Source organism: Silurus aristotelis (assembly GCF_946808225.1).
Source record: "Silurus aristotelis genome assembly, chromosome: 14".
NCBI classification, from domain to species: Eukaryota; Metazoa; Chordata; class Actinopteri; order Siluriformes; family Siluridae; genus Silurus; species Silurus aristotelis.
The window spans coordinates 12,441,640-12,462,084 of record NC_139587.1 but is presented as its reverse complement, the minus strand read 5'-3'; the positions used below and the strand labels follow the sequence as shown (position 1 = coordinate 12,462,084).

Genomic DNA, 20,445 nt, shown 5'->3' with positions numbered 1-20,445 from the left:
AAAGTTTATAGGACTGTGGTGAGACCTGTGATGTTGTATGGATTAGAGACAGTGACATTGAGTAAAAGACAGGAGGCGGAGCTGGAGGTAGCAGAGATGAAGATGTTAAGGTTTTCGTTGGGAGTGATGAGGATGGACAAGATTAGAAATGAGGTTATTAAAGGGACAGCCCATGTGGGATGTTTTGGTGACAAGGTGAGGGAGGCGAGATTGGGATGGTTTGGACATGTGCATAATAGGGACATGTGTTATATTGGTAGAAGAATGCTGAGGATGGAGCCACCAGAAAGGAGGAAAAGAGGAAGGCCAAGGAGGAGGTTCATGGATGTGGTGAGAGAAGACATGCAGGTAGTTGGTGTGAAAGAGGCAGATGTAGAGGACATAGTGGTATGGAGATGGATGATCCGCTGTGGCGACCTCTAATGGGAGCAGCCGAAAGAAGAAGAAGAAGAACTTAAAAATAATTTAAAACATACAATAAAATTGTGGTTATAACCCAGCCATTAGGGGGGCACAAGCCAGTGCACTCTTAGTGCCGGTCCCAAGCCCGGGTAAATGGGGAGGGTTGCGTTAGGAAGGGCATCCAGCGTAAAACATGTGCCAAATCAAATATGCGGATTACAAATGATAATTTCATACCAGATCGGTCGAGGCCCGGGTTAACAACGACCGCCACAGGTATCGTTAGCCGACAGGATACCGGTGGAAATTGGGCTACTGTTGGCCGAAGGAGGAGAAGGAGAGGAGGAAGACGTCTACAGAGACGGCAGGAAAAGGAGCAGTGTAGGAGAGTAGAGGTTCGGGTTGGTACTTTAAATGTTGGTACTATGACGGGTAAAGGGAGAGAGGTAGCTGATATGATGGAGAGGAGAAAGGTAGATATGCTGTGTGTTCAGGAGACCAAGTGGAAAGGGAGTAAGGCCAGGAACATTGGAGGTGGGTTTAAACTGTTTTATCATGGTGTGGATGGAAAGAGAAATGGTGTAGGGGTGATTCTGAAGGAAGAGTACAGTAAGAGTGTAGTGGAGGTGAAGAGAGTTTCTGATAGGGTGATGATCGTGAAGGTGGAGGTTGAAGGGATGATGATAAATGTCATCAGTGCCTATGCTCCACAAGTTGGCTGTGAGATGGAGGAGAAGACAGCATCGGATGGTGGTCTGTAGGATGGTTTTGGAGGCGAAGAAGAAGAGGAGGAAAGTAAGGATTGAAAGAAGAATAAGATAGTGGAAACTAAAGGAGGAAGAGTGTAGTGTGAGGTTCAGGGAAGAGGTCAGACGGGGGCTTGGTGGTGGTGAAGAGGTGCCGGATGATTGGGCAACTACTGCAGGAGTGATGAGGGAGGCAGCTAGAAAAGTACTTGGTGTGACATCTGGAAATAGAAAGCAAGACAAGGAGATGTGGTGGTGGAATGAGGAAGTGCAGGAGAGCATTAGGGGAAAGGGGTTGGCAAAACAGAAGTGGGATCGACAGAGTGATGAGAAAAGTAGGCAGGAGTACAAGGAGATGCGGCAGCAGGTAAAAAGGGATGTGGCGAAAGCCAAGGAAAAGGCATACGAGGAGCTGTATAAGAGGTTGGACACTAAGGAAGGAGAAAAGGATTTATACCAATTGGCCAGGCAGAGGGACCGAGCTGGGAAGGATGTACTGCAAGTTAGAGCAATAAAGGATGGAGAGGGAAATGTGTTGACTAATGAGGAGAGTGTGTTGAGAAGATGGAGGGAGTATTTTGAGGAGCTGATGAATGAGGAAAATCAGAGAGAGAGAGAAGGTTGGAGGATGTGGAGTTGGTGAAGCAGGATGTAGATAGGATTAGTAAGGAGGAAGTGAGAGCAGCGATTAAGAGGATGAAGAATGGAAAGTCGGTTGGATCAGATGACATACCAGTAGAAGCGTGGAGATGTTTAGGAGAGATGGCAGTGGAGTTTTTAACCAGATTGTTTAACAGGATTCTGGAAGGGGAGGGGATGCCCGAGGAATGGAGAAGGAGTGTGCTGGTACCGATCTTTAAACATAAGGGAGATGTGCAGACCTGCAGTAACTACAGGGGAATTAAGTTGATCAGTCACACCATGAAGTTATGGGAAAGAGTAGTGGAAGCCAGGCTGAGAGAAGAGGTGACCATCTGTGAGCAACAGTATGGTTTCATGCCGAGGAAGAGCACCACAGATGCCTTATTTGCTTTGAGGATGTTGATGGAGAAGTATAGAGAAGGACAGAAGGAGCTGCATTGTGTATTTGTATGAGGAAGTCAGGTGTGTCAGAGAAGTATGTGAGGGTGGTGCAGGACATGTATGAGGACAGTGTGACGGCAGTGAAGTGTGCAGTAGGTACGACAGACTGGTTCAGGGTGAAGGTTGTACTGCATCAAAGATCGGCCCTGAGCCCTTTCCTGTTTGCAGTGGTGATGGACAGGTTGACAGACGAACTGTGGTGAGACCTGCGATGTTGTATGGATTAGAGACAGTGGCATTGAGTAAAAGACAGGAGGTGGAGCTGGAGGTAGCAGAGCTGAAGATGTTGAGGTTTTCGTTGGGAGTGACAAGGATGGACAAGATTAGAAATGAGTTTATTAGAGGGACAGCACATGTAGGATGTTTTGGTGACAAGGTGAGGGAGGCGAGATTGAGATGGTTTGGACATGTGCAGAGAAGGGACATGAATTATATTGGTAGAAAAATGCTAAAGATGGAGCCACCAGGTAGGAGGAAAAGAGGAAGGCCAAGGAGGAGGTTCATGGATGTGGTGAGGGAAGACATGCAGGTAGTTGGTGTGAAAGAGGCAGATGTAGAGGACAGGGTGGTATGGAGACGGATGATCCGCTGTGGCGACCCCTAATGGGAGCAGCCGAAAGAAGAAGAAGAAGAAGAATAAAATTGTGATTACCTTTTTAATATTCAGTTTTTTGGAGTACAAAAATAGTTACATTTATGTGCTCTTTATTGTTACCTTTGTTTTGTAAAACATTTTATATGTTAATGGTGGAGGTATATTTCAGGCTCCTCATCTTATTGTTCACTGTATGTCTAACATTGTCCTTTTAATGTTAATGAACTTGTGCCTATTCTTGTTCTGTTCAGGCTGCCGGAGATGGAGGCAAAGCTCAGAGTAATAATCAGTCATCAAATTAAAAATAGGTTCTGTTTGAAATTAGGGATATTGAGACAACTGTAAACGCAATTGCAAATGCAGATGAGTTCAGACTTGAATATGTGGAATCAGAATTTGAGGATTACTTTATTCTTAATCAAAGTGACCGAATTAAACACAAATGCACCATAAAAGTTGTCGAGCATGCCCGAATACACTGAATGCTGCAAGCCATTGCTAAAAGAGTTCCCTATTCCAAAGTTTGCATATGAAATAAAAATTTACCTTGAAAGAGCCACTGAAGCCTCCAAGAAGAATGGAACACTTGTAAAGGTCAAGTCTTACATTCTTGAATAATTGGCTTAATCAATATTTTGTTACACTGCTTATCCATCAAGTGCACAGATAAGTGATGTTCCTGAGGCACTCTTCAAGAAATACCCTTGTCTCAAGGAACCTGGCTCCTTTGCAGGTTACTATGGATTGCAGCAAACATAAATTATAAGATGGGAAATTTTCGTACCAAACTTGGAAGCTTTTGTGTTTTTGAGTGTGTTTTGTGTTCTAAGATGCATTGTACTGGAACGCAAGAGTGCTGCTGACCAGAAAAAAATGTAAAAAAAAAAAAAAAAAAAAGCCTACAAAAGCCGAGGTAAATTACCTTCCCCCTTACCCAGTAGAAGAAAATGAGAAAAGTTTAGAGGAGAGGGTCCAGTTGCTAAAAGAACTCAAAAAAGGTGACCATGACCTTATAGTTGATAAAACAGAAAACATAAAAAAAAACTTGTACACAGAAGAAATTAAAAGTGTCCAATGTGCATTTTTTAAGCTCAGCAAAGTGGCTAAATGCGAGTGTGCGTTAATGTCCATGTTATGTCCATTAATATTCATAGTACACAATTAGATAGGAAGAAGTAAGGTCATGAGTGGCACCAGGGTGTTTAGGGCTTTCGACAGCTTGAGAAAAGAAGCGGTTGCTTTTTTTTTTATACATGCTTAAAGATTTTACAGTGTGTGTTTTTGAAGAATACAGTCAAAACCACTGAAGTACAACTTGGTTTCCTTTGGATTCTAAATATTTTGCAAGAACAATATACTAAACAATCATTTATAATTTATACCTGAAGATTCCATAAATTAGAATTTTTTTGTTAATAAATCGAATTAAACTAAGATATATATATATATATATATATATATATATATATATATATATATATATATATAATTATTACTAAATATCTTAGTTTAATTCGATTTATTAACAAAAAATTCAAATAAAATGTATTAATATTTATGGAATCTTCAGGTATAAATTATAAATGATTGTTTAGTATATTGTTCTTGCAAAATATTTAGAATATATTTAGAATCGATATTCTGCTCTGGTGGGCAGTTGATAGTTAAAACACGTCTGCTTAATCTATCAACTTTTTTGTCTTTGTCACTTATTAAAGCAATTCATTCACTGCAAACCCAATAGAAGTTACTAACTTAATAATAACATCAATATAAGACACTGAATGACTGTCATTCAAGCTAACAGTTTAGCAGAATGCAATAAATTAGGCGGGCACAAAAAGAATATACATGCAATTAGCCCTATACAACTATATCATTCCTTGTGAATATTACATATATAGCATAAATAATCCACAATACTCTTCCTTAAATATTCTCTTCATATCTTCAAATCTTGTCTTTGAATGACAGAGTGAGCATGTGCCAGCTGTTAATACTGGATATAAACTAAAATATAAACAATATTGCCCTGATATTATGTAAACTAATACATTTTTGGCAGTATTTCAAAAATAACCATCTTTTTTACAGTTCAATTAAATTAAAACAGCAAACAGTTAACCAACATCAGCTTTGCCTATTGTGCATACCACATTATCTCAGAATCTTGTAATATATTTACGTTTTTAAATTCCATGCAAAGTTAAAGCTGTTTTAGAAAAAGGCTTTTGATAATAAGCAAGTGACACTCTGCTAATTAACATTATGCAAATTATAAAAAAATCTAAGTGAGAAATTATTTTAGCTTTAGTTTTTGTTGGAATTAATTAACCGAGTTGCTAAAAAGGATTTTCACTGAAGGACTTAATGTATTCAAGATATGAAACACTTAAATATGCTAATAACATTAATATAACTTCAAATCTAATACACCCTTCAAATATGCAAAGTGTAAAGCAGGTCACTATTGGCCAAGTGGCCTAAAATCTCTTGCATGACTACTACTACTACTACTAATACTACTACTACTAATAATAATAATAATAAATATAGCTGCAAGCAGCGATGGCAGGCCCTCGCACGTTTGTGTATCGCTATACGGTGCCTCCCAGAAAACAATGCACGGTGGGCAAGTGCATCAAGTGGGTAAATATCAGTGGACTGTTTTATGTTGTTACTGACCCATTTGGGGACTGTAGGTGAAAAGAAACCCCACATTTTAGACAAACGGGGGCGCTAGTGAGCCACTTAAAAGACACACCGTTGTCCGACCTTTTTGTCCACACTTAACAGCCGACAAATGTGATGTACGTGTCAAATTTCAATGTAATCTAAGCATGCCAAAAGCCCTAAATATGCCTAAAATAAAAGTAAATTTTGACGCGTTGCCATGGGAACAGCGTTCAACATATCAAAAATCCCTTCGCAATTTATCATCTACAATGTCTCGGCATCATGATGACCACGTTTGGTGTCAATCGCATGAATATCCTAGTAGGAGTATTTAAAAGTTTACCACGTGCAACTGTCAAAAAATCCACCTTTTGTGACTGACACCCATCCTGGCGCCTGTTGGTGGCGCTATGTCCGAGATCCACAATAGGCACATCGATGTGATTGGAATCTTTGGCCGAACATACACACCGCGTGTCATCCCAATAAGAAATTCTTTGCTTTAGATATTAGACACTTCCTGTTCTCTGAATTACCATAATTTAGTCGCCTCGACATGGCAGCACCATTCGAGATATCAAAAACCTCTTCGCAATTTAGCAAGTACAATGTCTCGGCATCATGTTCTCCAGGTTTGATGTTAATCGCATGAATTCCCTAGGAGGAGTATTTAAAAGTTCACCGCATGCACTTATAAAACAAACCAAAATGGCTGACTTCCTGTTGGGCGGAGCTCATATTTTTGAGGGCGAAAGTTGTTTCGGTCGATGAGGTCTATATGCGTACCAACTCTCGTGCATGTGCGAACATAATTGCCGGATCTGTGCTCTAATGTCAGAGCCCCCCCTGCCACGCCTGTATTCCAGCCTTTGTCCGGCCCTAGTGACAAACGACTCTGACGTGTGTGCCAAATTTCAAGAGTTTTCGAGCATGTTAAGGGACCCCAAATGGCCAATGTGTGTAAAAAATTTATAAACAAATAAATAAATAAATAAATAAATAAATAAATTCTAAGGAAAACAATAGGGCTTTGCACTTTTGGTGCAGGCCATTCTGGCCTGCTCTTCGGTGCTCGGGCCCTAATAATAGTAAGAGAAAGAATAAGAAGAAAGAATCCTAAAATAATAATAATAATATAGTTACAAACACCTAGTGCTAAGCCTTCTAGAAATCTTGAAAATAATGATAGGGTTCCTTTTCATGCTTGGAGTACAAATTCATACAAAGAAACAGAATAAGAAATAGACCATAGATCAACATGATTGTTGTCAATGATGTGTGAAATGCCCACAGAAAAATAAATGTCTGAACCCATCAATATTTTTAAAATAATTCAGTGATTAATAAAAAAAAACCTACATCATAATGTTTTTCTTCTTTTATTATCTCTCCCTGTCAATCTACACAAAATACTTTAGAAAAACCAGTGATTTTAATCCCTTTTTCCATTTTGCAGTCTCCACCCATGATAGTTGGTAATTTCATCAAAATAGTCTTTGTGTTACTGTAAATGAATTTCTTAGTTGCACAATTATACTTTACTGTAATTGTACTGTATCCATAGAGTATAGATACAGAATGAATCTTGAGTCTGGTTCCTATCACCTCAGATAATTATGTAACAATTTAAAAGGATGAATGAATATGCATTATTTCATATGTATTCATATTTAATTTAAAACAGGTTTTTCTGGATCTATATATTTCTGTCAAAATTTTTAGTGGCAATGTCTATTGTTAAATTTTTTTATAAATTAATTGAATATTATTAGATTGATGAAGAACAAGGCTCATAAACAAGAACGAGGCTAATAAAGAACATTTATCTGACCTTAACTCTGGTCCATGTACTAAAAAAGGAAGTTAGGATATATATATATATATATATATATATATATATATATATATATATATATATATATATATAACACAGTGAGGAAAATAAGTATTTGAACACACTGCTATTTTGCAAGTTCTCCCACTTAGAAATCATGGAGGGGTCTGAAATTGTCATCGTAGGTGCATGTCCACTGTGAGAGACATAATCTAAAAAAAAATCCAGAAATCAAAATATATAATTTTTTAACTATTTATTTGTATGATACAGCTGCAAATAAGTATTTGAATACCTGAGAAAGTCAATGTTAATATTTGGTACAGTAGCCTTTGTTTACAATTACAGAGTTCAAACGTTTCCTGTAGTTTTTCACCAGGTTTGCACACACTGCAGGAGGGATTTTGGCCCACTCCTCCGCACAGATCTTCTCTAGATCAATCAGGTTTCTGGCCTGTCACTGAGAAACACGGAGTTTGAGCTCCCTCCAAAGATTCTCCATTGGATTTAGGTCTGGAGACTGGCTAGAACACGCCAGAAACTTGATATGCTTCTTACAGAGCCACCCCTTGGTTATCCTGGCTGTGTGCTTCAGGTCATTGTCATGTTGGAAGACCCAGCCTCGACCCATCTTCAATGCTCTAACTGAGGGAAGGAGGTTGTTCCCCAAAATCTCGCAATACATGGCCCCGGTCATCCTCTCCTTAATACAGTGCAGTTGCCCTGCAGAAAAACACCCCCAAAGCATGATGCTACCACCCCCATGCTTCACAATAGGGATGGTGTTCTTGGGATGGTACTCATCATTCTTCTTCCTCCAAACACGTTTAGTGGAATAATGACCCAAAAGTTCTATTTTGGTTTCATCTGACCACATGACTTTCTCCCATGACTCCTCTGGATCATCCAAATGGCCATTGGCAAACTTAAGACGTGCCTGGACATGTGCTGGTTTAAGCAGGGGAACCTACCGTGCCATGCATGATTTCAAACCATGATGTCTCATGTTTCCAAGGTTACCAACAGTAACCTTGGAAACAGTGGTCCCAGCTCTTTTCAGGTCATTGACCAGCTCCTCCCGTGTAGTTCTGGGCTGATTTCTCACCTTCCTTAGGATCATTGAGACCTCACGAGGTGAGATCTTGCATGGAGCCCCAGTCCGAGGGCGATTCCCAGTCATGTTTAGCTTCTTCCATTTTCTAATGATTGCTCCAACAGTGGACCTTTTTTCACCAAGCTGCTTGGCAATTTCCCCGTAGCCCTTTCCAGCCTTGTGGAGGTGTACAATTTTGTCTCTAGTGTCTTTGGACAGCTCTTTGGTCTTCGCCATGTTAGTAGTTGGATTCTTACTGATTGTATGGGGTGGACAGGTGTCTTTATGCAGCTAACGACCTCAAACAGGTGCATCTAATTTAGGATAATAAATGTAGTGGAGGTGGACATTTTAAAGGCAGACTAACAGGTCTTTGAGGGTCAAAATTCTAGCTGATAGACAGGTGTTTAAATACTTATTTGCAGCTGTATCATACAAATAAATAGTTTAAAAATTATACATTGTGATTTCTGGATTTTTTTTTTTAGATTATGTCTCTCACAGTGGACATGCACCTACGATGACAATTTCAGACCCCTCCATGATTTCTAAGTGGGAGAACTTGCAAAATAGCAGGGTGTTCAAATACTTATTTTTCTCACTGTGTACATATATATATATATATATATATATATATATATATATATATATATATATATATATATATATATATATATATATATCCCAACTTCCTTTTTGAATATATATATATATATACACAGTGGTACCTTGACATACGAGTTTAATTCATTCCATAACCTTGCTTGTATATCAAATTGCTCGTATTTCAAAACAAATTTCCCCATTGAAATTAATTGAAATGCCATTAATACGTTCCAGCCCCCAAAAGCCACCCCAGTTGTTTTTGTTACGTGTTTTTGAATTAGAAAAATGTATTTATAAATGACAAATATTGTATAAAAACATAAAAGAGAATGTAAAGAAATAAACTGGTTAAGCATAGTATATATCATTGAAGTACTACGCCCGTACTGCCTCGCCAAGTCCCGCACTCGCACACATTGCTCATGTTTTCCTCGGATTTCACGCTTTAATTCAATAGACATCAAGTCAAGTCAAGAGGCTTTTATTGTCATTTCTACTATTCACAGTGGTACACAGTACACAGTAAAAATGAGACAACGTTCCTCCGGAACCTTGGTGCTACACTAAACAACATAAAGCTACAACATTAAGCTACAACACAACACAAAGCTACGGACCCATGGTTATAAAAAAAAATTTGATAAAGTACTGTAAATGTACAAAAAGCGAGCACAACTTATCAAAGATGCTTCTTATTCAATAAAGTCATTTAAAAAAAGCAAACAAGCCATTTGAGATACGAGCTCAAGACGCCTTAGTCAGTGTTGCTGATTCGTCTCGACAAAGGTTTGAATGTGTGCGCGCACTAACACATGACTGTGACGAATCTCGTGATGAATCAGCAACACTGGCCTTAGTCAGTGTTGCTGATTCATCACGAGATTCGTCACAGTCAAGAACATTTCGATAAGTGCTGGCCTTAGTCAGTGTTGCTGATTCATCACGAGATTCGTCACAGTCATGTGTTAGTGCGCGCACACATTCAAACCTTTGTCGAGACGAATCAGCAACACTGACTAAGGCGTCTTGAGCTCGTATCTTAAATTTTTGCTCGCATATCAAAGCAAAAAAATCGACCGAGTGACCGCTCGTATCTCAAAAAACTCGTACGTTAGGGCACTCGTATGTCATATATATACATACACTCGCAATCAGAAATACTCACCTCACTAGACAATACAGTGACGTTGATGTAAGATAATGAAAATAAATGAAGAAAAAAAACAAATCGGGAAATAACAAACAATATTTATTGATACATATTTGAGTTATTTTGACAATAGAAGTTGACTAAACTTTGAAGTTCAAAGTCTTGTAACACATGAGCATGTGCAGTATTTTTCAACCCCCAGCTTCAGTACATTGTAAATCGCCCTTTAGTTTTTATAACTTCTAACAAGCATTTTCGATAAGTGCTGACAAGCTTCTTACACCTCTCGATTGGAATCTTTGCGCATTCTTTACGTGCAAAAGCCTCTAACTCAGTGATGTTTGACGGCTTCCGTGCTGCAACTGCCTTCTTCAAATCTTACCAAAGATTTTCAATTGGATTTAAATCTGGTGACTGAGAAGGCCACTCCAGGACACTCCAGCATCTTTTCCCCAACCAAGCTTTGGTTGATTTGGAGGTGTGCTTGGGATTATTGTCTTGCTGGAAGATCCAATAATTACCAAGGTTTAATTTGTCAACAGAAGGCATCACGTTCTTCTTCAAAATGACCTGGTATTTCTGGAATCCATGATGCCAGGTACACAATCAAGATTGCCAGTTCCTGCCACAGAAAAACAGCCCCACATCATTATTGACCCACCTCCAATACCAGCACCGTGGGGATGGTATTCTTCTGGTCATAAGCCTGACCTTTTGCACGCCAGACATACTGCTGGTCCATATGACCAAAAAGTTCCAGTTTGGTTTCATCAGTGCATAGAACTGTCTCCCAGAACTCTGTAGTTATATCCAAATTCCTCCTGGCATATTCTAGTTGACTTCTGATGTTCCTTGAGGTCAAGAGTGGAGTGTGTCTAATGGTCCGGCCATAAAGTCCTTGATTCAGTCTTATAGTTGCCACTGAAGCACTTGTACCAGCCTTCATCATGTCTTTCTGTAGCTGTCTTGCAGTCACACGGGGGTTTTTCTTAGCTGTCCGGACTAAGTTGCTAAGGGCCCTTGATGAAATTGTGAGCTTTCTTCCATGGCCAGGCAGGTTTGCAGCTGTTCCTTAGGTTTTAAACTTCCTTATAATACTCCCAATAATGTCTCTTGGAATGTTAAATCTTTTGGAAATCTTCTTATACCCAAGGCCCTTCAGATGTGATGAAATAATCTCCTCTCTCAGCTTTTGTGGAAGCTCCTTTGTCTTTCCCATGATTGCAACTCACCTTGAACACCTTCATGGTCGGGGTTTATATATGCATCACAGCTGAAGCAAATAAAGAATCGTTATAGAGTTCCCAAAGGCTTAATGATGTTTCAGCTTCACTTCAGGCCATATAAACTGTCAGAAAGCTTTAAAAACAACAATATTATATAGGGGTTAAATAATTGTGACATGGCGATCTTAACAAAATATACTGTTACACACAAATACTACATCATACATTTACTGTGTTGATTTCATGTATCACTAAACTCATTAAGAAGCCATCCAATGCAGAATCCTGCACTTTGAAAAGATTTTTATTTATAAATCCTTAAAACTCTTTAGGGGTTGAATATTTCTGATTGCAAGTGTATATACATACACACAGTGGTGTAAAAAAGTGTTTCCCCTTCATGATTTCATATTATTTTGCATGTTTGTCACACTTTAATGTTTCAGATCATCAAACTAATTAAAATATTAGTAAAAGATAACAGTTTTTGAATTGTTTATTATTGATTGTTCGCAATCAAGAAATCTCCTAAATAGGATTCTCAAAAGCTAGACATTAAGCCAAAATTGAAAGAAATTCAGAAACAAATGAGAAAGAAAGTAATTGAGATCAATCAGTCTGGAAAAGGTTATAAAGCCATTTCTAAAGCTTTGGGACTCCAGCGAACCACAGTAAGAGCCATTATTCACAAATGGCAAAAACATGGAAAAGTGAAGAACCTTTCCAGGAGTGGTCGGCCAACAAAAATAACCCCAAGAGCACAATGACAACTCATCCAAGAGGTCACAAAAGACCCCACAACAACATCTAAAGAACTGCAGGCCTCACTTGCCCCAGTTAAGGTCAGTGTTAATGCTGAGCAAAAAGAACATAGAGGCTTGTCTCAGATTTGCCAGAAAACATCTTGATGATCCCCAAGACTTTTGGGAAAATACTCTGTGGACTGACAAGAAAAGTTGAACTTTTTGGAAGGTGTGTGTCCCATTACGTCTGGCGTAAAAATAACACAGCATTTCAGAAATACATCATAATACCAACAGTAAAATATGGTGGTGGTAGTGTGATGGTATGGGGCTGTTTTGCTGCTTCAGGACCTGAAAGACTTGCTGCGATAAATAGAACCATGAATTCTGCTGTTTGCCAAAAAAAAAATAAAAAAACCTGAAAGAGAATGTCCGGCCATCTGTTCGTGACCTCAAGCTGAAGCAAACTTGGGTTCTGCAGCAGGACATACAAAACACACCAGCAAGTCCACCTCTGAATGGCTGAAGAAAAACGTAATAAAGACTTTGGAGTGGCCTAGTCAAAGTCCTGACCTGAAACCTATTGAGATGCTGTGGCATGACCTTAAAAAGGCGGTTTATGCTCAAAAAACCCTCCAACATGTCTGAATTGCAACCATTCTGCTTAGATGAGTGGACCAAAATTCTTCCACAGTGCTTTAACAGACTCATTGCAAGTTATCGCAAACTCTTGATTGCAGTTGTTGCTGCTAAGGGTGGACAAACCAGTTATTAGGTTTAGGGGCAAACACTTTTACACACCGGGCTATGTAGTTTTGGATTTAGTTTTTTTAAATTTAAATTTAAAATTTTATGTACTCGCTGTTATAATACCTATTATTTACTTTTTTTTAATATAATTTACCTATAATTTAATAATTTATTTATTAATAACTCTTACAGCAGTTTGTGCTACAGTAGCTCTTATATAGCTTTAGACCTGGTGGCTATCCTTTGCAACCCAAGCACATCCATGTCACCAGTTCACTATTTGTTTTGGGAGTTCTTTTTGGTAGGTGGTGCAGCTAGACATTGAGAGGATACACCAGGACATGAACACTAATAAGCAGACAGAGATACTGAGCTGACCCTGATAAGAGACAGAATAAAAAATAATGATAAAAAAAACAATAACAAAACAAACAGATGACAGCCCACCACTATTAATGAAAGCTGCATCCACCAAACTGAGGAAGAATTGTGGCCAGTCAACCCCCAGATGCGACTCTCCTGGCTCAATAAAAAATCCGATCAGAAGAAATACTTGCAGTTGATAAAACAAACTCTCCTCTCCTCACTATCCCCGAGGATAATTCTTCTTCTTCTTCTTCTTCTTCTTCTTTCGGCTGCTCCCATTAGGGGTCGCCACAGCGGATCATCCGTCTCCATATCACCCTGTCCTCTACATCTGCCTCTTTCACACCAACTACCTGCATCTCTTATCCCAGAGATCCCTCATGTCTGTGTTGCCTTCTGGTTCTCCCTTTTAGTTATGCTGCTATAGCGAGTCTTGCCGGAGTCCAAACTGCACAGTGACTTTAACTCTCATGCAACAATAGGTACACTTAATAATCCATATCCTTCTCTTCTCTCTCTCTCTCTCTCTCTCTCTCTCTCGGTCGAGTTAAACATGCTCCTGAGGCTCCAGTGACCACTGTTCCTGCCCCTCTCCCCCCCGTGGATCTTCCCACTTCATCCAGGCCTGCCTGGATTGGATGTCAACAGTCTCCTACACTGATGTCAACAGTCTCCTACACTGACTCAGAAATACACTTCGCTTTTGATCATCATCACTGCACCCCGCAACATTGTATACCCGCCACAAATGGACATTCGGTGTAACCCAGATGAGGATGGGTTCCCTCTTGAGTCTGGTTCCTCTCAAGGTTTCTTCCTTATGCCATCTCGGGGAGTTTTTCCTTGCCACAGTCGCCAGTCGCCACCGGCTTGCTCATCAGGGACAAACTTACTCATAAAGAACATATTCATTTTTAATCACCGCATTATCTGTGTAAAGCTGCTTTGAGACAATGTTCATTGTTAAAAGCGCTATACAAATAAAAATGAATTGAATTGAATTGAATGTCTTCCCTCAACACATCCATAAACCTCCTCCTTGGCCTTCCTCTTTTCCTCCTACCTGGTGGCTCCATCCTCAGCATTCTTCTACCAATATAATTCATGTCCCTCCTCTGCACATGTCCAAACCATCTCAATCTCGCCTCCCTCACCTTGTCACCAAAACATCCTACATGCGCAGTCCCTCTAATAAACTGATTTCTAATCTTGTCCATCCTCGTCACTCCCAACGAAAACCTTAACATCTTTAGCTCTGCTACCTCCAGCTCTGCCTCCTGTCTTTTACTCAATGCCACTGTCTCTAATCCATACAACATCGCAGGTCTCACCACAGTCCTATAAACTTTCCCTTTCATTCTTGCAGATACCCTACTATCACAAATCACTCCTGTCACTCTTCTCCACCCACTCCACCCTGCCTGCACTCTTTTCTTTACTTCTCTAACACACTCTCCATTACTTTGCACTGTTGACCCCAGGTACCTGAACTCCTCCACCTTCTCCAGCTCTTCTCCCTGCAACCGCATCACTCCACTGCCCTCCCTCTCATTCACACACATGTACTCTGTCTTACTCCTACTGACTTTCATTCCCCTTCTCTCCAGCGCATATCTCCACCTTTCCAGGCTCTTCTCAACCTGCTCCCTACTCTCACCACAAATCACAATATCATCCGCAAACATCATAGTCCATGGAAACTCCTGTCTGACCTCTTCCATCAACCTGTCCATCACCACTGCAAACAGGAAAGGGCTCAGGGCCGATCCTTGATGCAGTACAACCTTCACCCTAAACCAGTCTGTCGTACCTACTGCACACTTCACTGCCGTCACACTGTCCTCATACATGTCCTGCACCACCCTCACATACTTCTCTGACACACCTGACTTCCTCATACAATACCAATCCCCGAGGATAATTGAAACCAATTAACTTTTATATGCCATTGTCTGTCTTACTATCTTTCTATCCATCCAGCCATCCATCCATCCATTCATCCATCCATCAATCCAAGCCCTGCGAGATGTTAGTCAGCTAACAGAGGTGCAAAATAAAAAGACATGTCATGAAAGAAAGGTCCTGGAAAAGAGTGTCATGAGAGACCAGTCCAAGAAATATATCTATAAGTAATGTTCCAGAAACTATCAAACAAAGATGGTTGGTCACAGTGTGGTCACAGCTATAAGGTAACAACAGCACAAAGACAGCCCCAACCAGAGATTAGACTGGAAGGACATATAGAAGAAAGTGTCACACCAATTCCAAGTTTTAAGGGAGACATCAATAAAGAAAGGGAGGCAAAGCAAATGCAGAACCAAGCATTAATTACTTAAACTAAACAAATACTGGGAAAAACTAAACAAACAACAACTAAGGGCTAGGGTAAAGGCAAATTAGGACTAGAATACTTGAACAGGAAAAAAAACTAAAGGTAAACAAAGCATAAAAAAAGGTCCCTGAGAAACTACCATTTAAACCGTCTAATACTATCTGCTGGGAGGGGCCTTCACCATCAGTTCGTTTCACTCTCCAATAATATAGCTCTCCTGCATGCTAAAGTCCAATGTACAAAGCACTCATTCGTTTTTAGTATGAGGTGGTCGACAGGCTGGGAGGCTCGTGAGACCCGGGTCACTGAAGTGGTGGTGGTAGAGTGCCTATTTCTACATGTAGTAAGGATCTACACCTGAGCAGATTTTCTGTGTTTTAGTGAGCTGTACCAAGGATAACTTAGGAGAGATACAGAGAAAACACTGCATTGAACAGAGCAATGTGGTATGTATGAATAATATAAATGTAGGTGCTCAGATAAATAAAATCACTAAAAAGTAATACAGAAGTGAGAAATAAAAAACTCTGAATTACCCAAAGCCTGTTTACCCAACTTCTTATTTTTAGTCCAGTGTCAGTGTCATTTAAAAAAATGTCTCAGTGTCTAATTTTGTAGGACATGTTTTGTCTGTCTGGCAGAAAGGTCAGAGCAACTTTGAATTCTGTGTTTTTATTGATATCTGCAGCAAACATGAAGAAAGCATTTAAAATGATCCATTATCTGTTTTCTAACAAGCACATGCTGCTCCTTGTAGAATAAGTCAATTATCTTTTATGGCCTAGTGGTGTGGAGGAAGAAAGAAACTCTGTCTGTACTAAGCTTTTGTTCTCTTGGCACTAAGAGAGAATGGAATGGGAGGTGAGAGTAAGGTTCATTGGTTACAAACATGACAGGTTGATAAGGCAGATAACCAGAGTCACAGATAGTACTTCTCTAAAAAACATCTCTCTGGTCACCACAAAATTGCACTCTAATTGCCATGACATCATGCAAATTAATTGGTCCTAATTTGGTGAATAATGATTACACTGCAACTCAATTCTGAATGATGTTTTGATGTCAGAAAATTAATAGCTTTCACACATTCATATCAAACGTAAGTATGGGTTTTATTTCAAGTGCTGTTTTTGTATGTGACAGGTTAATTATGACAGACAGGCCTTTTGAAGCACAAACTTGTGTGCACCTTTCATTTTAAAAAAAATAAAAAACCCTCCCATTTTATAGTTCATAAGTATAATAAACCCTATCTTTCTAAATGCAATCCAGTTCCCTTTCATCATATTACCATTCAACTAATACTCAACTGTGTATTTCATCAGCTGTCTCAAACGTTAATCATCTCACAAAAATATCCTTTTAAATTGTCAAAACCTATGAAGGCATTGTTTTGATTAAAGTTCTTTGCATCTAGATGTAAATAGCAGGAAGTCAAAGCTTTTTTTTATTTTTTTCATTTATTTTTATTTTAATAATTAGATAAATGTGTTTAGTATATAGCCAAAATAACCCAGCCATTAGGGGGGCACAAGCTAGTGCACTCTTAGTGCCGGTCCCAAGCCCGGGTAAATGGGGAGGGTTGCGTTAGGAAGGGCATCCCGCGTAAAACATGTGCCAAATCAAATATGCGGATCACAAATGAGAATTTCATACCGGATCGGTCGAGGCCCGGGTTAACAACGACCGCCACAGGTATCGTTAGCCGACAGGGTACCGGTGGAAATTGGGCTACTGTTGGCCGAAGGAGGAGAAGGAGAGGAGGAAGACGTCTACAGAGACGGCAGGAAAAGGAGCAGTGTAGGAGAGAAGAGGTTCGGGTTGGTACTTTAAATGTTGGTACTTTGACGGGTAAAGGGAAAAAGGTAGCTGATATGATGGAGAGGAGAAAGGTAGATATGCTGTGTGTTCAGGAGACCAAGTGGAAAGGGAGTAAGGCCAGGAACATTGGAGGTGGGTTTAAACTGTTTTATCATGGTGTGGATGGAAAGAGAAATGGTGTAGGGGTGATTCTGAAGGAAGAGTACAGTAAGAGTGTAGTGGAGGTGAAGAGAGTTTCTGATAGGGTGATGATCGTGAAGGTGGAGGTTGAAGGGATGATGATAAATGTCATCAGTGCCTATGCTCCACAAGTTGGCTGTGAGATGGAGGAGAAGGAAAGATTCTGGAGTGAATTAGATGAAGTGGTAGATGGTGTACCTAGGAAAGAACGATTGGTGATTGGGGCAGACTTTAATGGGCATGTAGGTGAAGGGAACAGAGGTGATGAGGAGGTGATGGGTAGGTATGGTTTTAAGGAGAGGAATGTGGAAGGGCAGATGGTGGTAGATTTTGCTAAAAGGATGGAAATGGCAGTGGTGAACACGTATTTTAAGAAGAAGGAGGATCATAGGGTGACGTATAAGAGTGGAGGAAGGTGCACACAGGTGGATTATGTTCTGTGTAGGAGATGCAACCTGAAGGAGATTGGAGACTGTAAGGTGTTGGCGGGGGACAGTGTAGCTAGACAGCATCGGATGGTGGTCTGTAGGATGGTTTTGGAGGCGAAGAAGAAGAGGAGGAAAGTAAGGATTGAAAGAAGAATAAGATGGTGGAAACTGAAGGAGGAAGAGTGTAGTGTGAGGTTCAGGGAAGAGGTCAGACAGGGGCTTGGTGGTGGTGAAGAGGTGCCGGATGATTGGGCAACTACTGCAGGAGTGATGAGGGAGGCAGCTAGAAAAGTACTTGGTGTGACATCTGGAAATAGAAAGCAAGACAAGGAGACGTGGTGGTGGAATGAGGAAGTGCAGGAGAGCATTAGGGGAAAGAGGTTGGCAAAACAGAAGTGGGATCGACAGAGTGATGAGAAAAGTAGGCAGGAGTACAAGGAGATGCGGCAGCAGGTAAAAAGGGATGTGGCGAAAGCCAAGGAAAAGGCATATGAGGAGCTGTATGAGAGGTTGGACACTAAGGAAGGAGAAAAGGATTTATACCAATTGGCCAGGCAGAGGGACCGAGCTGGGAAGGATGTACTGCAAGTTAGAGCAATAAAGGATGGAGAGGGAAATGTGTTGACTAATGAGAAGAGTGTGTTGAGAAGATGAAGGGAGTATTTTGAGCAGCTGATGAATGAGGAAAATCAGAGAGAGAGAAGTTTGGAGGATGTGGAGTTGGTGAAGCAGGATGTAGATAGGATTAGTAAGGAGGAAGTGAGAGCAGCGATTAAGAGGATGAAGAATGGAAAGTCGGTTGGACCAGATGACATACCGGTAGAAGCGTGGAGATGTTTAGGAGAGATGGCAGCGGAGTTTTTAACCAGATTGTTTAACAGGATTCTGGAAGGGGAGAGGATGCCTGAGGAATGGAGAAGGAGTGTGCTGGTACCGATCTTTAAGAATAAGGGAGATGTGCAGACCTGCAGTAACTACAGGGGAATTAAGTTGATCAGTCACACCATGAAGTTATGGGAAAGAGTAGTGGAAGCCAGGCTGAGAGAAGAGGTGACCATCTGTGAGCAACAGTATGGTTTCATGCCGAGGAAGAGCACCACAGATGCCTTATTTGCTTTGAGGATGTTGATGGAGAAGTATAGAGAAGGACAGAAGGAGCTGCATTGTGTATTTGTGGATTTAGAGAAAGCGTACGACAGAGTGCCAAGAGAGGAGTTGTGGTATTGTATGAGGAAGTCAGGTGTGTCAGAGAAGTATGTGAGGGTGGTGCAGGACATGTATGAGGACAGTGTGACGGCAGTGAAGTGTGCAGTAGGTACGACAGACTGGTTCAGGGTGAAGGTTGGACTGCATCAAGGATCGGCCCTGAGCCCTTTCCTGTTTGCAGTGGTTGACGGACGAGGTCAGACAGGAGTCTCCCTGGACTATGATGTTTGCAGACGATATTGTGATTTGTGGTGATTTAGAGAGCAGGTTGAGAAGAGCCTGGAGAGGTGGAGATATGCGCTTGAGAGAAGGGGAATGAAAGTCAGTTGGAGTAAGACAGAGTACATGTGTGTGAATGAGAGGAAGGGCAGTGGAGTGATGCGGTTGCAGGGAGAAGAGGTGGAGAAGGTGGAGGAGTTCAGGTACCTGGGGTCAACAGTGCAAAGTAATGGAGAGTATGTTAGAAAAGTAAAGAAAAGAGTGCAGGCAGGGTGGAGTGGGTGGAGAAGAGTGACAGGAGTGATTTGTGATAGTAGGGTATCTGCAAGAATGAAAGGGAAAGTTTATAGGACTGTGGTGAGACCTGCGATGTTGTATGGATTAGAGACAGTGGCACTGAGTAAAAGACAGGAGGTGGAGCTGGAGGTAGCAGAGCTGAAGATGTTAAGGTTTTCGTTGGGAGTGACGAGGATGGACAAGATTAGAAATGAGTTTATTAGAGGGACAGCACATGTAGGATGTTTTGGTGACAAGGTGAGGGAGGCGAGATTGAGATGGTTTGGACATGTGCAGAGAAGGGACATGAATTATATTGGTAGAAAAATGCTAAAGATGGAGCCACCAGGTAGGAGGAAAAGAGGAAGGCCAAGGAGGAGGTTCATGGATGTGGTGAGGGAAGACATGCAGGTAGTTGGTGTGAAAGAGGCAGATGTAGAGGACAGGGTGGTATGGAGACGGATGATCCGCTGTGGCGACCCCTAATGGGAGCAGCCGAAAGAAGAATCAGAAGTATATAGCCAAAATAAAATATTTAGAAATTACATTTTACAATTACATTACATTTACAAAATTCTGCTTTTATAGAGGTAGTCATGCTGCTCTACTCTCCAGGTGACTGTGGAAGTAGAAAAGGTGTACTACTTGTGGTTCTACATGTTGGTCTATTATTTTTCAAAGAAATGTATACATGTTAAAATCTTTTGTTTTTG

The 20,445-nt window shown here is 40.6% G+C and overlaps 2 protein-coding genes and 1 long non-coding RNA gene across 6 annotated transcripts in view; 2 read left to right on the top strand and 1 right to left on the bottom strand.

Annotated features, from left to right (window-relative positions):
- diaph2 (diaphanous-related formin 2) overlaps positions 1-20,445 on the bottom strand; it is a 322,782-nt gene that overhangs the window by 129,861 nt on the left and 172,476 nt on the right. The gene's annotated exons all lie outside the window — the stretch shown is intronic.
- Positions 1-20,445, top strand: part of LOC310736741 — a 311,461-nt gene that overhangs the window by 123,348 nt on the left and 167,668 nt on the right. The window lies entirely within an intron of this gene.
- LOC310737423 (craniofacial development protein 2-like) lies at positions 661-18,685 on the top strand (the record flags this gene model as incomplete). Its single annotated transcript, XM_083561752.1, has 2 exons — positions 661-1,115; positions 17,460-18,685. Exon 2 carries the CDS (start codon positions 17,477-17,479, stop codon positions 18,683-18,685), a length of 1,209 nt encoding a protein of 402 aa, XP_083417878.1. The 5' UTR covers positions 661-1,115; positions 17,460-17,476.